Here is a 16,955-nt window from a genome sequence, read left to right on the forward strand (position 1 = left end):
GTTTATTTAATGAAAAGTGTTTCGGTTTCCGTTTGTAGTCCGAGTAATAAAAACCAATCACTTATCAGCAGGCTGCGGCGTATGCAGGAAAAACAGTCCGTGTGGAGAGCAAAAGAAGGTGGAACGTAATGTGCCGTAATGACATCCCGGCTCCCATCAGCTGCTATCTGACAACGATTTGGCTTCTTATTAATCTTTTAAACAAACATCTGCAGCAAGTTCAGCTAACAATCCGTTCTACATCAAAAATTCAACTTCAGACAAATTCCCTTGACGCGGTATCACGAAAGCCATCTAGCGTTTAGATTTCCCGACTTCCTCGAACACATCAGCAATGATCGCTCCCACCTCCTTTCAACAAGCGAGCATTTTAAATGTAGTTTTCTTCTCCTCTTGAGGACAGACCTGACAGAGCTTCATCTTTACTTGTTACTAATCTGCATCATGCAAATTGAAAGATATAATCTTGAAGATTTTCATGTAAATAAATGTCTGTTAAGTCACTATCGCTGAATGAGGTAACACAATGGTGATTGAGCCTATGGCCCACTGATGAAAGCCTTTGCATTTGCAGTACACAGACAGGGTGTCGATGGCGAGTTAAGCAGAAAAAACTAACAAGCGGCGCCCAGTTAGTGACGCATTTTCCATTTATCGCCAAAGGAGCTGCCAAAGAGAAGGAAACTGAAATCTTCCAGATAACATCTTAAAGACCCGTTAATTAAAGTCAATCACAACAAAATCTGTTTCTTTTTTCTTGTTCATACTGCAGAAGTTAGCCAGAGTGCAGCCTCTGTGTAACTTACTACTTAAAGTGAAACTTAGACGCACCAGGAACAGATGAACGGACGCTCCTCTGGAGGATTTCATGAACCAAGAAATGACAGCATTTATTTTGCTGACATATCTGAAAGGGGCGAATTACACTTCCCTTTTGATCTGAACACACGGTCGCTTCTCAAGTTACAAACTGGCCTGTAAACAATGCAGCACGTGGAAAAGGAAGTCTTGGCTGGCTAACCGCTGGCTAAACTGGACACGCCTGACATGTTCACCGTTGTCCCCAGAGGCTATATCCTCATCAGACGATAGCCGAAAGCTATTTTATTATAAGTTCATTAGAAGTATAGATAAGTATATTAAACATAGAGAGAAATAGACGTAAGTAAAAGGCCGGGTGCTTTAAAATGTAAAAACAGGAAGAAAATATGTTAAAATGTTTAGTTTGGTCGAGCTTGAAGCAAAACTTGCATCAATTGTTTTTTTCTTTCCCTCAAGAGTGTGAGAGAGCAAAAATCTTTAGACACAATATAGACACATCGTTGTTATGGCATACATGTTCGCTTCCTATTTACTCATTCAGCAGACACAGCGACATCAGCATTCATTTGGAGTCGTGTTTATGTCTGCATTATGATTCTTGGTCCAATATTCAGTCTCCTTTTAGCTCCGTCTTTGGTTTTCACCGACTCCTGGGGGAAATGTCTGGCTGTACGTTGGGTTATCAGAGCTTTTATTCTGAAAACAGCTTCCTGTGACTCGAGGAAAAAGCTGCGATGAGGACGGTCAAACTGGAAAAAAAGGAAAGTTGTGGACAGTTTGTTATCATTTACATAAATATAATGATTAGTGCAGCTCCAAAGTGGTTATCGATACTCACACATGTTCTTCTGGTACTGCTAGCTGCAGAAAACGATGTCCAGTGGACACAGGGGCCACCTAACAGTGCTGAACCTGCTTAATTCAGTTCACTGACAGACAACACGCAGCAGCAGAGGGGTTTCACCTCTCAGCAGACTCTTTACATCCCCGCTGGTTCTCCGTTTATGACTGAAGCTTCCAAGCAGCGAAACATTCAAAGTGTGCTGCTGATACCTACCTGTTAGATTTACATGTGCTCTCCAACGGACGCTCTCCTTTGAGCTGCTTTTCATCCGGGAGCCCCCCGCGCTTATTAGATGGCTGTTATACATAAAGCGACGCCCTGAATGCACAACATTCAGCTGAGCGCTCCTCAGAGAGGCGTGTTCGTATTAGGATATCAATCACTGCTCGCGCTGTGGTGCCAGTTCCAGCGCTGTCACGAGGGGGATCGCCGTGTGAACACGCGAGGGCCGCTCCCAGCAGGGCACGCACGTTTTCCCCATCACAGAGGAGCATTGATTGATTTGTCTATGTTAATTGGAAAGCCGATCCATTATCCTTAACTACCATATAGAGTGTTTGCCTGTGATACACACAGAAGCAGGGAAACCACTGTGATCTGTTGTTGTAAAGTCAAACCAGGAAGTGACTTTATTTTGCACACAGGAAGATTGCGTCAAGTGCTGCTGTGTTCTTATATTAGGTAGGACATTATGGGCATGTACCTGCATCATACCATGTATATAAGGCTCTTTATTTTCCTTTTTGTAAACAAGTAGCTCTACATTTCCTTGCTGCTCCTGCCTAAAGGGACTGTGGGACATAATAATCAACAGCTCATTTGCAATTTCTCTCCATTTTTCACTTCACTCTCCATCACCTGAAGCGTTTCCTGAGCTCTTACTTTTTCTGAGAGGATCTCTGACGATCAACATGTTTTATCGGCAGGAAATACAGCTTTTGGATGCAAGTGGGAAATCATTCTCCATTTTAGAAAATTAGGCTGAAAATGTGTACGAAATGAGTCTCATGTATAAGCGATGTACTTTGCTTAATGTCTGCTAAATCAGTATACCAAAATGTGATATACTTATGTCCCACTTATCTACCTTTTAAAGTTTGCAGCCGTTCGGATTGAGACCTTGGAAAAACACCTTGAGAAATAAGCGTCTGCTGCTGTTTCTTCCTCCTTTTGACGCTCTGGATGTTGCCAATTCGCTGTTTTCTGCTGTTTTCCTCCCCACAGACGCCTGATGTCGTGTCACAAATATATTAGCACTACAAATCATCCAATGGCTTAACTGGGGAATATCAGAACCCTCATATATCTCTATGGCTCTTAAAATGTCACCATCCACATTCACGAGTGAAAAGAGCAGAAATCCTTTAAAATTTATTTTGCAGTTGTATATTTTTACAGCTTCTGTTCATGAGATTATAAGACAGTATTGTATTGTACTGTAGTGTTTCTGGCTTGATTCCAGTGCTGCATAATGTCGTTTTTATTGAATGCATGAAATATATACACTGTTCTGTTTCTGCACCGTGTAGGAGACGTATCTGCAGTCTTAAGGAGCTGTCGGTTGCTACATAAATCGCATGCGATCACATGATATGCGCCCACACGTATTCGGACATATGCAGCACACATAAACATTGTGAGGATTACAGCCGCCTCCATTCACACCCTCTGCTGGGCATCAAATGTTCGATTTCTCACCTCTTTAAGGTGCAATAAGTGGGATATTTACAGCCCTGTAGCACTAAATGTCCTCAGAGTGGGTCTGCAGGGGTCTCGCAAGGTTCAACTCCGATGACTCAATGATTACTTCACCAAGTGGAGGTATTTCTGGCTTTAAAAAGCTGATATTCCAGACCTGTTTTGGATCAAAACAGCAGACAGCTGGTGCTACAACTGGATACCTGAACACATAACGGCTACAAAGAATTAGGAACCTTGATGTGCAGCCAAAAACGCCAAAGCAGTGTCATTGTTTTAGCACTCAGAGTCTGAAAACGACCTTTCTACAGGGTTTTATTGTTGCATGTCTGCCCAAATTAACCTGCTTCATAAAACACAGGGGACAGGGGGAGTAGGGGGCTGAATTAGAGATGAGATAAATTCTGTCAGTGATGCTGCAGCTCCCCCTCGTACCTGATGAAGTTCAGTGAAGTTCATACATTACAGAAAGCCTAAGTCGGCCTGTGGGAAGGCACCTGTCATGGGCTGCCACTGCGGTTGTAAATATGGGAGAAAGAGTTCATCCTGCCATGCCGGAGCCCTTTATTCATCCTTCTCTGGCCAGCAGCTCCCTCAATCGCCCCTCAAAGTTTGGAACAGATGACTGGGCACAGCCCGGAGGTTTGGAGGGCCGGGGAGGGGGCAAAAAGGAGGAGAGCACAAGAGACAGAAGGCCGGTTGAGGTTTCCGTCGGCCAGGACGGGAGAGCTGCCAGGACTGGAAGCCGAACAGTCATGCACGTCGTCTGCAGGCTTTGTTCTGTGGATTATTTGTGGACAAATAGGAGCGATTAGAGAGATTTTTCAGGACCTTGCAGAGCTCATTTATCTCGCCAAGTTGCCAAGATAACACGACTCACATCAGCATAGGTGATAAGACCGCAAGTAGTAAACAACACAGACTAACGACTGGATGAAGATAATTGTTTTTTAATGAGACGTTTTTCCCTGTGATATGAAAAACAATTAGTTAACACTGAATGTGCGTGTGTGTGTGGTTTTTTTTTTTCCAGGAGGAGGTGTGCCCCACCTCACCGGGAGAGGAGGTCCAGAGGTGTGTGTGGTCATCGGCGGTCAACGTCAAGGACAAGTTTATTTATGTGACACAGCCAACCTTGGACCGAGTGCTTATAGTCGACATCCAGTCTCAGAAGGCCGTCCAGGTAGGTTCCAGGATAAATAGGATGTCCGGTTGCCAGCAGCACTGAGAACATGCATTATGTGACAGGAGTGTACTATTCTGAACAGATCAGGAAACACATCAGCTTTCCTGTTTGTTCATGTCAGAAAAAAAAGAGGGTTTTTCCCGACTGAACTTGAAAGCGGCCTCCATCTGAGCCAAAAAGCTCCAAATGTTCCCTCAGTGATTGAACACAACGTTTTTTACAAAAAGCTTCGATAAATCATCCCTTCTTGTATTTTCCGTGATCGATTTTGTTGAATGAAGGACACATTTTTTCATTACATCGTCCCCTTTGACTCAGGATTCTGTTTGATACAATGCATCGTCCTTCATCCAGAAACTCTATTATGTCAGAGCATTGGACTAGAAGCTCCCGACTCTCCCCCAAACTGCGTGTGAACTTTCTCCAGACTCTTTTTTTTTTTAAAGAGCTTGTGCAAAGTGACTTAAAATATTCTACTTGAGTAATAATTTAGTAGGATTCTATACACTAGAGTGAGGGCTGGCCTGTGCAGATACTGGCCTTGGTGAGCTTCAGAGGTTGGCAGGAGGTCTCTGAATAGTCAGTAACATAAACAAAGATGCAAACTCTGATTCTCCTTCAGGGCTGCCAACAACAGCTGATCAGAGGCTTTTAAAGACACGTAAACCCAATAGATTTGTTACGGTTTAAAGCCAGTATGTGTAGAATTTAATGTTACTACAGTCCCTTTAAAATAACTCCAATGGCAGGCTTGGACGCAGTCTATTTGTTGCTGACCACTAATTCATCTTGTCTGATACCACATGAGCACCCCAAAGGCAGACATGTCTTAAACTGTAATAACCACAAAACAATAACAAAAAGGCTGATAACACAATAATATAAAAACATTAAAAAAAAACATTTTGCTCTTTTGAGAATAGAGCCAAACCTACAGTGCTGAGAAAAGAATTGTTTTAGAATCATGTCACAAAAGGTGGTTCCACTTTGGATCATGTTTGTGTTCCTGCAAAAACAAAAGCCCCGACATCTTAAGGCCAGTTCAGATCAATGATTCACAACGAGACTGGATGCAACTGCCAAACGAATCCCTCGACATCCGATCGGAAACGTTCCAAAACTGGGCCGTTCACATCAAAGTCACGCAACGCAGCTGACCGTCTCCATAGCAACAACGCAGCTGACATACCCCACTACTTCTGCGTTAATACTATAACGTTAGTATTAGGCCGAGGTTACGTGAATTAACTAGCTGGATTTCTGTTATGGTTATAAAAAGAAGTGGATGACAGTGACAGTGACGCGCTCGCAATGTTAGCTCTAACTATGATTAATAAATGTAGAAGTAGGAGAGTTTGGAAAGAGAGGATCTGGAGCCGTCTTTGGGTACTGCAGCCTCAGAGACAGGCTGCCTACGCAAATTTATGCTGTTTCCTGATTGGCTGAAGTGAAATAGCGACATCATTCTGTTCTAAAACTGCATTTGGAGATTTGACAAGTCAAATCTTTTGCAACTCCACGCAACGGCTTCAGACGCTCTGCAGCTAACCAGTTCACACCGCTGCAATTTTCTCTGCAACATTCTGAAACTGTTTTGTTGTGTTGCGGATCATTGATCTGAACTGGGCTTTACCTGAACCTTGTGAAAAGTCTCTTTTCATTTAAAAAGCGTCAAATCAGGAATATAAGTGGCACCGGAATATCTGTTTTTGGGGGGATCCCAGTGGGAAAAAAGTTATTTCAACACTATTTCATTTTATTTTCATTTGAACAAATTAAAAACACACGAAGTATAGCCTATGAGCTGTGTTCGCCATGTCGAGTTTGCAATTCTACTAGCAACAGGTAGTTGAGCTCAGCCTACGGTAACATTGAATGTTGTGAGGGTGGTGGCAGCTCATGCGATCATGAAGGCGCATGTGCGTGACGAAGCTTTAGCTACATTATAGCAACGTTGTCTGGGTAAAACACCATAACACCGCACTAGTATATACGACGCAGCCCACTTTTAGATGAAAAAAAAAACGTATTATACACCGAATTTTACTGTATGTATTTTAAGTTTATATGATAAATATGTGTCTTTAACTTTTAGTTATATCTGATGTCACTAATTATGTTTAGTTGTATAAAAGCTAGAAGGAAAGTACTTGGCGTGCCCCCTGAAAGCTGCTGTGAGGATGAATTAACACACGTTGACCCCAGGTGTGTTTAGTCAGACAACAGTGACATCTCTCTAGAAAGACGATTGATTGACAGGATAGTGTTTCAGTAAAATCTTAATGAATATCTCATTAATAAGTTTATCCAAATCCACTGGTCGTGGATCAGGACCTCCTGCAGTTCAATTAGGTAGTTGAGAAAAATAAGCCGTCAGAGTAAGTGTTGTACCAAGTGAACTGTTATTCTCACGTGTCAGACACATTTAATCAACATTTCCTAACTTGTGACGCTCATCTCATTTTCAGTTTGTAGCTACATGTTGAGAAAATTAATCAGGCTGCCACTCAAATGTTTTCCACTTGGCCACCAAAAGCTCAGTGCACATCTCTGTTGATTTAATGTTGAAAACTTAACGTCCTTAGATTTGATGAAAGGGATTTGAAAGAAAAGATAAAATGCTGTCAAACCCCCAGATTAGAGAAATCCCACACGTGTTTGATTTCTGCATGCATGTCTTTAATAGCTCATCTAACGCCTTTGCAGTGCATCGCCCTGCGCTCTGCTCTCTCCACTCACACTGATGATCTAAAGTGCTGCTTATTCAGCTTTCAGATCACTTTTCTCACCTTCAGCTCATCCGCTAACCCCTGACCCGACCTGCTTCATACATACTGCAGCAGTCAAGACCTACACTTAACCGCCACATTGATGTGTTGACCAAATAACCCCGAGGCCCACCTCTTCATGGAGACTGTAACCTCGCAGCCCTTCATAGATATCGTAACATGGCAACCAACCCCTGCCGTTCGTTTCCCTCACTGATGGTGAAAGAGGCAATCCCTCAAACGCTCCCCACCTCTGCGGCACCGTTTATTTTCCACAGGGAGTTTTATTTTTGCGAGGCAGGCTCAGGAAGCAGCACATTTCTTACATGACAACATTCAGTACGTTTGCTGCGTTGAGTTAAATTATCGGTGTCAGTGGGTTTTTGGGCGTGTCAGGTTAATCCAAGATCCCTGCAGATGTTTTTGACACCATGATGGCTGTTTACAGCTCCTGAGCCTCTCAGGGGCCTGCCAGTAAGCAGGTTTGTGTCCCAGAGACTGTCACAAGCTCATTATTCAGTCGCCTGGAGGTTTAGCTTCATTGCATTATATTAGCAGCTGTTAATTAACCACCTGAACCTGTCTCTCGTCGTGAATAGTAAAAGAGACACAAGTTCTGGTTTTGTGTTCCTCTGCCTTCCGTCTCCTCATTGAATCATTAATATGATTGACGTGCGTAAAGAAATAATAATGAGCGTGCTGCATCTTTAAATTTGTAACCAATTAAAGACCCAGTGAAGACTTTTTAATGAGCAGATTGTATTTTGCTTGTTAAAACCAATTAATCACAGAGTACACACGGATAAATATTTGAAGTCGCTGTTATGTTTTCCGGGCTTGATCTCTCTCAGATCCGCAGTCGGCACTAGAGATGTGCGAGCATATTGCACGAGGATCTCGGTAATCTTCCTCAGCGAGAAAAGAAGTTGTTAGTCAAGAGAAAAAGAACAACGTGAACACCTGTTTTCTCCAAAGACTACATGTTCAGAGATTAGTTAGGATTCAACAGATATTCTCATCTTATGTGCAATAACCCTCACAGGAGCTGTTTGCACTCTCAGTGAAACAATATGTATTTTGCCTAGGTAAACAACACTATTAGGGCTCCAAAGCACAACAAATATGTAGAAAGTAAGCTGCAGTCAGAAGGGATTGTGGGAACACCAAGTTGCAATAATTTTCCTGAGAGGAGATGATTGCTTTTTCTTGCTGCTGTTGGAGATGTAGCTGCTGCACGCACTCTCCTCCCAGGTGCTTTCTCTATTCCCTTTGAGCTGCCTGTCTGTCTGCACTCAGGTGGACATAATGCATGAGGAGCGCTTTTCTGTCACATGCGTCTCATCTATTGTTCTGACTTGGAATATTGCCGCAGTGTGACAAAGAATGGATAAAGACTGAAAGCAATTACCTCAGTGTGGTAAAGCAATTGTGTCTGTCACCACTTGATTTGAAATGCAGCGAAACACCAAATGCACCTCGCACATAAAAAAGCACACCTCCAATCCGCCTTGTTAAGAGAACACTTGCTCCTGTCAAACGCAGACGCATTAGTCTGCAGGAAAACTTTCCAAACGCATTACCTCTGCACATCAAACAGGGATCTCTTCAAAAGCAGAGCTGATTGCACTGAATGGTTATTCTGCAGCCCAGCAGCCTTTAAAGACTCACTTTGGTTTGTGTGTCCTCCGACAGACCGTCAGCACCGACCCTTATCCTGTGAAGCTTCACTATGATAAATCTCACGACCAGGTGTGGCTGCTGAGCTGGGGAGACATGGAGAAAAACTTCCCCACTCTCCAGGTAAGGCTACAGTTCACTGTTTATTACACTCCATGTTATTTATTCCTCTGCAGAGTTTCATCCTTGTGAAATGGAAGAAAAGCAGAGAAGGAGCACAGAGATGCAGACCTTCTGCTTAGCATTGACATTTCCGAGGTTATCAAAGGTAGACGTCTTTTAAGCGACAGAAACACATGTTTTTAGATCTGGATGTATTGGCAGAAATGAAATATAATAACCCTAAACATGTTTATTTGTGTAAAATGGCAGGAAAATAGCAGTTGTTGTGTTTTAGTTACTTTACAAAGAGCTTTTTATTCGTGCAGGGGAAGTGTGTCCTCTCCACACAGTCCTTCATGTCGCATCATCATGCTTTTACAGAATGCACAAACCAAACACTGGCTCTACAGCGGACCTTTCTCCTTTTGTGTTCCGCAGACACTTTAGTATCTCTTAAATGCTTTAAAAGGGTGATGGAAGCGGTTGCCATTAAGTTGCAATGTGAAAGCTCTCTGATAGATGCCACTACATTCAAAACACAGGGCCTTTAAGGTCTCTGCAAGTTGTCAGTTATAGTCATGATGTCAGAACAATGTGGAAAATATCCACAACTAACCTGAGCCCAAAGGGATGTCTTTAAATAGCTTGTTTTGTTGAACCAACTGTCCAAAACCCCAAAAAGCATCTAAGAAGCAAATGTTTGAGTCACTTTTCCAGCATAATAGCTCAATTGATTATCCAAATAGTGACTGATGTATCGCCTCAGGGCTGCACGGTGGCGCAGTGGTTAGCGCTGTTGCCTCACAGCTAGAAGGTTCCTAATTCGAATCTCAGTTCAGACGTAGCGGGCCTTTCTGCGTGGAGTTTGCATGTTCTCCCCGTGCATGCGTGGGTTCCCTCCGGGCGCTCCGGCTTCCTCCCACAGTCTAAAGACATGTTCTTTGATGAATTGGTGACTCTAAAATTGCCCGTAGGTGTGAATGTGAGCGTGAAAGGTTGTCTGTCTCTATGTGTCAGCTGTGTGATTGACTGGCGATCAGTCCAGTGTGTACCCCACCTCTGGCCCAATGACCCCCACGACCCTGAACAGGATAAGCGCTATAGATAATGTATGAATGGGATATTGACTCAGCTTGAATTCAAGTCACAGTAACTGTAAGGCAATGACTTGAAAATCAATCTGCTGTTGTTGATAATAAAACACCGTATGTCAGCGCTAATATCGACCTCATAGCCTTGAGTATTGCGTAGGTTTGTCAACAAAGTGCAGGGTCATTAAAACCACACTGATGAACCTTATTCTAGTCACAACAAATAAAATGTTTACTGGCGTTTTATTATAGCACTTCATGTACACTGTGTTATAAATAGCCTTTTAATGACCACCATGGAAGGGCATTACAACTCATTAAACGTGAGTTCTTCAAATGGATTGTGCTCCTCCTCCTTTCCCAGCATGACATGAACGTGGCATTAATCACCACATCCTCTCACAGGGGTTCAATTGTTGATTTGTTTGTCTTCCCTGATGAGGGGCAATTAATAACCACTTACAGTGAAGTGAGTGTTTGGACAGTGACACGTTTTTTTTTATTGTTTTAGCACAGAGCACCAGCAAGTTGAAACTGAAACAAAAACACGAGAGAAAGCTGCTGATTGGACACATCTATAGTGACCGATATTTAAGTCAAGTCAAATTTATTTACATTTTAAACAATGTAAGCTTTATATTTAACTAATTTTAATAGTTAATTTTATATTTAACAAATTTTATATTTATATTTATAAAAAAAAATTAAAGGCACAAAAAAAGTTTTTTTTAAAGAATTATTAATCAATCAATCAATCAGATTTTATTTGTATAGCGCCAAATCATAACCAATTATCTCAATACACTTTACAAAAAGAGCAGGTCTAGACCGACTCTTTGTTATGTTATTTAAAGAGAGGCCCAACATGAATCACCATGAGTAGCACTTAGCAATATTCGGCACATTGGCAGAAAAACGTGCTTTTAACAGGCAGAAACCTCGAGCAGAACCAGACTCATGTTGAACAGCCGTCTGCCTCGACTGGATGGGCCGAAAATGGGATAGAAGGAGATGCAGGATAGAGACAGGCAGAGAGAGCAACAACAACATATGTTTTTGTTACATGAACAACAACAGACACATACTTATGGTTACAATGCCAATAATAGTGGTACACTAGTGTGAAAATTAGCAAAAAATAAATTAGCACGAGAAGCAGAGTAATGATAAAGGCTGTAGTAATCGTAATTGAATGATGTATGTATTGTTGATTTTTCAATTATGACCATGTAGGTTTATGTTAACATATAATATAACTTATATCGATGAAAGCACTTCCAAGGTCAATCTCAGATCCAGCATGTTTGAGTATTGAGCACCAACACCAGATACTCTCTGATTACACTGCAGGTCTCATAACTCACATTTTGCTCCAAACAGAATCAAAGAAAGGTGAAGAATTTGTAATTATTTTCAAAAATATCTGTTTCCTCTGAGAATCATCTGATTCAGCTCGAGGTGGTTCTAGCTGCTTGAAAATCCTGCCTGTCATCGCCTGCACAGAATCTCATAATGCAGAGTTTGTTGAGAGGCAATTTGCTTTGTGCATTGTGGCACAATCAAAGCAAACCCTGCCTACACACAAGCACATGTCTGCTCGCTCCCATGCATGCACAAGTCTTATTTAGACACCGGTGACAGCCGCGCACATCACCTCCCACTGGGAAGCTTCAGCATCTCAGCAATAACGAAAGCATCTCGCAGGTTGTATCTCAAATCAATGCACCCAAAGCGAAGATAAACATGATAGTATTATTAGTCAGTGATTTATTTGAGTGGATCCTGCTTTATGAAATAAAACTAAGTACAAATGGAAAATAAAGCATCACAATTGCAAGTATTTCTCCCTTTTGGTTGCAAGCTCCACATAAGTATGAGTTATAGACGTAAATGAGCAGCGAGCAGCGGCGCCGAGTGTATTTATCAAGCTCGTGTTTAACACCCACCTCCTTCTCCGCTGGCGTTCACCAGGTGATCAATCAGGCCAGTGGAAGAGTCTCCCATCACACCGTGCACACGCAGCCCATCGGCAGACGCTTCGACAGGGTGGACGACTTCTTCATCCCCGCCTCCAGCCTCATCATTAACCACATCAGGTACGTCCAGCGTGATCCAAGAATACTCCTAATGCAAATTGATTTGCAAATTAAATTCACCCCCATTGGCACTTTATTCACTTTTTCCCTCCAACACTCGATACTACAGTAATGATTTGGAGTGTGTTCTGCTCTGCTGAAGCTCTAACGGAGGTTTTTGGAGAAAGGTTGTTGTCATCTGTGCTGGAGAAGAGACAATCACCTGTAATAGTTCTAAAAATAAACCCTTGTTTCATCAGCTGTGGAATTTAATTTCCATATCTGACTTTATTATTACAAAAGCCAATTAACAAGCACTGATAATGTTTTAATTACTAAGAGATTAGTTTTGTAACTTGGCCAGTGGGGATGTGGAACATAAACAATGATTGCAACAGAAACATTTTCTTCATTAAAACAATGAAAAAACATCAGTTTAAAGCAGCGTGCATCGCTCGACAACATATGACGTCACAGAAACAAAGCTATTTCTAACCAATCACATGGCAGTTTTTAAGGAATGACAGCTAAATATAGAGAGCTGAGTTGGTTAAGCTGAACACATCACATGCTGTTGTCTTGATACTAAATGGTAACTCCTTGTATGTGTTGTATTACTCCATCGTGTGCCGTATTTGTTCTTGAGTACGTTAGTGGAAAGAACCACAAAGCACATGTAGGGAGCAGGTCGGGGTAGATATATGGCTTATTTGCAGGACTTTTAGGGCTGCAACTAACAATTATATTCTTTAAAGAGGGGTGTTTTGCTGTTTCACATTTTAAGACATGTTACAATGTTGGATGTCCAGACTAAACGTGGGTGAAGTTTCAAATCTGTAGGTAAAAGTATGTTGGAGTAATCCCCAGGCTTCTCAGCTCAGTCTGCAGTTTGCTGTGAATGCCAGGTTTCACACTGCACTTGAGCTGGCCAATCAGAAGAAAGCAGGCTTGTAGAGGCGGGGTTTCTTAAAGGGACACAGCTGACCGAGTCGTTTCAAGCAGAGGCTGTATGAGGGGCTGCACAGAGCACCAGTGTGAGAAAAACTACTACTCCACAGGTATCACAGAGTGAAATATGAAGTTTGAAATTAGCCTAATATCCCCCCTTTAATTATTTAGTCATTAAAATTTCATAAAATACTGAAGAATACCATTGTGATATTTTCAAATGTCTTCATTTGTCCTTATACCGATGATACAGAGAAAAGTAGCCAAATCTTCACGCTGGAAAAGTTGGAACCAGAGTTGGTTTTTCATTTTTGGAATCAGCACCCGGACTCCACTGTAAAAACAAACAAACAGTAATTGTATTTGGCTGAGCGATGGACTTGCTGGTTTACTGCTGCCTCGAGTGGTTAGTTTGTTTTTGTGTGTGATTTAAATGTTTTAAATGGTGAGCTCTGAGCCAACTTATCTCATTTACACAAACAGACTAACTGGTTGAAGCTTACCAAACTTAGTGGACGAGCAACTACTGTTTTCTGCGAGGTATAATTACTAGTTTTGTCAATGGAGTCTGGTGGCTTTGAGGATAGTGGTGTAGATTACAGCTGTTTCTGGTTAAAAAAAGCATCTTACCTTACACAAAAGGTCTGTCAGTGGCACAAATAAGCACATTTAGAGGACATGTAAAAAATACTGTATGCCCCAGATTTAAAAACACTTGAATCCGCTATGTGCTCAGTGTTGGAGCACATCGCTTTTACAGCGATGTCACGAAAACAAGAGGAGGCAGTGTAATTATGTTGTTTAGCATCCAGAATGGCAAGTTAATGCTGATGACTGTCATTTGGGCCTATCAGCGGATTCAGCTTTAACTCAGCTCTGCCTCATTTTAAATGCCATGCAGGTTGTGTGTGCTCCTAAAGATTGTTTAAACATACACGCACAGCCAACATGAACTTTAAAAAACGGAATTAGCTCATGTTTATAGCAGCTGACATTTTCTCTTCGACAATATCAGACACAAGTCAAATCAAATTCTATGATCGGCCAATGCAGATATCTCCAGAGATAGTCAAACACACTGGTTCTTCCGGGATAACACTTATCATATAAATCGTTAAGACACCTGGACAAGGATTACTTATTTATGTGTTCTAACCGAGATAAAATAATCCTGCACAAAGCTATAAAGACAGTAGCCAGAGGGAGACAGTCGGCACCTCGCCCTCTCTATCATTTTAGTTCATCATAAACAAAGCACACATGCTGAATGCAGAGTGCACTCTAACGCTGCTGTGGTTTTATAAGCGATGAGCGGCGTCACGCTCAGGCTTAACGTGGACTGTGCAAAGCCGCCCCAAATGCTTGACTAATGTCATGGAGAGGCCAGGAGCACGCAGGAGGTCTGGGGGATTTCAGGATGTTAACGGTCTCCTGGAGAGGAGGAGAAGGCAGGCCAGTGTGTGTGTGTTGGGTGGGGGATGCTGGCGCAGCTGTAATTAGATCCTTTGGGACCTGCAGGGAAGATTGCAGGAAAGTGTGGCCGGCTTTTTTTGCAGTGTTGTGTTTGAAAATTGCAGTCTTTAGCTACTAGTTGCTCATCATTTTGATGCTTTTAAAATAAGCTCATTGTATGTTCCTGCTGCTGCCAGGTGCTCTTACTCTGAATGTTGTTTACGTGGCTAAAATGTTAAATTAGTCACCTGAACAATTACCTGCACATAGCATAGATGTCGTGCTTGTTCCCAGTTGCGTACAGAAGTATAGGGGTTGATGTGTTGTGCCCTATTCTTCTTCACAACCACCCACATTAAAATGCTTTCTCACTGTGTAACTGGCCACTGTGCGCCTCTTACCTGGGGAAGACATGGCTACAGGATGCACTATGGGAAGAAGGCAAGCTGGCGGAGGCAATGTGAAGCTTTGGGCAGTGCTCTGCTGGGAAACCTTGGGTCCTGCCAAAAAAAACATTGCTGCAGACCAAGTACACCCCTTCATGGTAATGGTATTCCCTAATGGCAGTGGCCTCTTTCAGCAGGATAATGCTCCCTGCCACACTGCAGAGCGCCCTGCCACGCTGCAGAAATGGTTCAGGAATGATTTGAGGAACGCGAGGAGTTCAAGGTGTTGACTCGGCCTCCAAATTCCCCAGATCTCAATCCATTCGAGCATCTGTGGGATGAGCTGGACAAAGAAGTCCGATCGATGGAGGCCTCACCTCAGAACTTACAGACTTAAAGGATCTGCTGCTCACGTCTTGATGCCAGATACCTCAGCACACCTTCAGAGGTCTAGTGGAGTCCGTGCCTCGACGGGTCAGGGCTGTTTTGGCAGCAAAAGGGAGTCTGATACAATATTAAGCAGGTGGTCGTAATGTTTTGGCTGATTGGTGTATATCATCGTATAGCAACAGAAAGTTTCGTCGTAAACAAAAATCAACTGTAAGACAGAAAAATCTATTCTCCAGCAGAATCTTTGAGATCTAGATGCTTCATCACATTGATGCAGAATCCATTTAAAAATCCAATTTAAGTTTTTCTAATATTTTATCCACCTCATGTCCTTCTCAGTCAGTTGGGGGTTTTTTTCGACAAACTTGGGCCTCATTTATAATTTGATTTACTACATTTGGCTGAAAGCAGATGGAAGTATCACACAGAGACGCTGTTGGCACTCCTTGTAGTTTTGTAACAAACTCATAAGTCAGCCTCAGAACAGCAGTGTGAAGAAGTCCTCTGTATATTTGCCAGAAGAATATATCAGTAAACAGTTGCAGTACACACAGAGCGTGGATGTTGTTTTTTATCCCGACTGCTGTTTGTATCAGAAATATTAGGAAAGTTCAAATTAACTGCTGCCTTGTGGCTCAGATTTTCCTTCTTTTTCTTGATCTCGTACCCACACAGCCATTTGTCTGCTGGCAGGAGCGCTGCATTGATTAGTCGATTTAGCAACATGAGCAGTGTGTTGAGCAGCCGACATATATTCAGCAACTTCCAATTGTTTAATGACTGGGGATTCCCTCAGCTGCTGCTCTAAAGCAGGCAGGAACGTCTGCAGGCTGTCATTCATTAAAACCATCGACTTACAGTCGGGAAACTGTGCATGTCAGCGAAAAAACGCTGTTACTTCTTATTTCTACCCACATCGTCTGTACTCTGCCAGACTGCCTTTTGGCAAAACAAGCCGAGCGAGATGTTGATTCGATGTTTTTGCACTGGAGGACGGGTGAACAAGAATTCCTGTGTTATAGATATCTTTTACTGTGCAGCGTTCAATGATCTGTTCCCTGTTCATGAGTTTGCCCTAAGGAGCTTCAGCTGAACCGCGGAGCAAAGTGTAGAGACCCAGTCATTTCTTTTACTGAAGACACTGACGTGAAGATAAGATGATGAAATGTGAAGTACAGCTTTATTTGAACATAGCCCCACTGTGCAGAACCAGGGAGAAGCTTTAATGCATTAATCATTTGTACAAATGACAAACAGCAGCTGTCATTTCGGCTGAGAGCAATCCGCGTCTGCCGATGGAACAACCCAGCTGTGTTCACATCAGAGCGACGCCAAACAACGTACGATTATTAATTTATCAAACATGAAAACATTTCCCGCTGATGGTGAAAATAATATTGTGATTGCAGGATAAATGCACCATTGACCTTTAGCTTTCACGCATGTGACCAATACATCACAGCGTGTGTGTGTAACACTTATTGATCTGTCACAACAGCCGCAATATTGAATACAA

At 42.4% G+C, this 16,955-nt stretch overlaps 1 protein-coding gene across 1 annotated transcript in view; it reads left to right on the forward strand.

The window, feature by feature from the left end:
• fstl5 (follistatin-like 5) overlaps window positions 1–16,955 on the forward strand; it is a 199,686-nt gene that overhangs the window by 177,073 nt on the left and 5,658 nt on the right. Inside the window, exons 13-15 of the mRNA XM_069670589.1 lie at window positions 4,398–4,547; window positions 9,011–9,118; window positions 12,160–12,284. Of these exons, the coding sequence (XP_069526690.1) occupies window positions 4,398–4,547; window positions 9,011–9,118; window positions 12,160–12,284 (383 nt within the window). The remainder of the gene's footprint in view (window positions 1–4,397; window positions 4,548–9,010; window positions 9,119–12,159; window positions 12,285–16,955) is intronic.

Source organism: Semicossyphus pulcher, unplaced genomic scaffold, assembly GCF_022749685.1.
Source record: "Semicossyphus pulcher isolate SPU_LCO1_2020_fin unplaced genomic scaffold, fSemPul1.0.p SCAF_2, whole genome shotgun sequence".
Classification (NCBI taxonomy): Eukaryota; Metazoa; Chordata; class Actinopteri; order Labriformes; family Labridae; genus Semicossyphus; species Semicossyphus pulcher.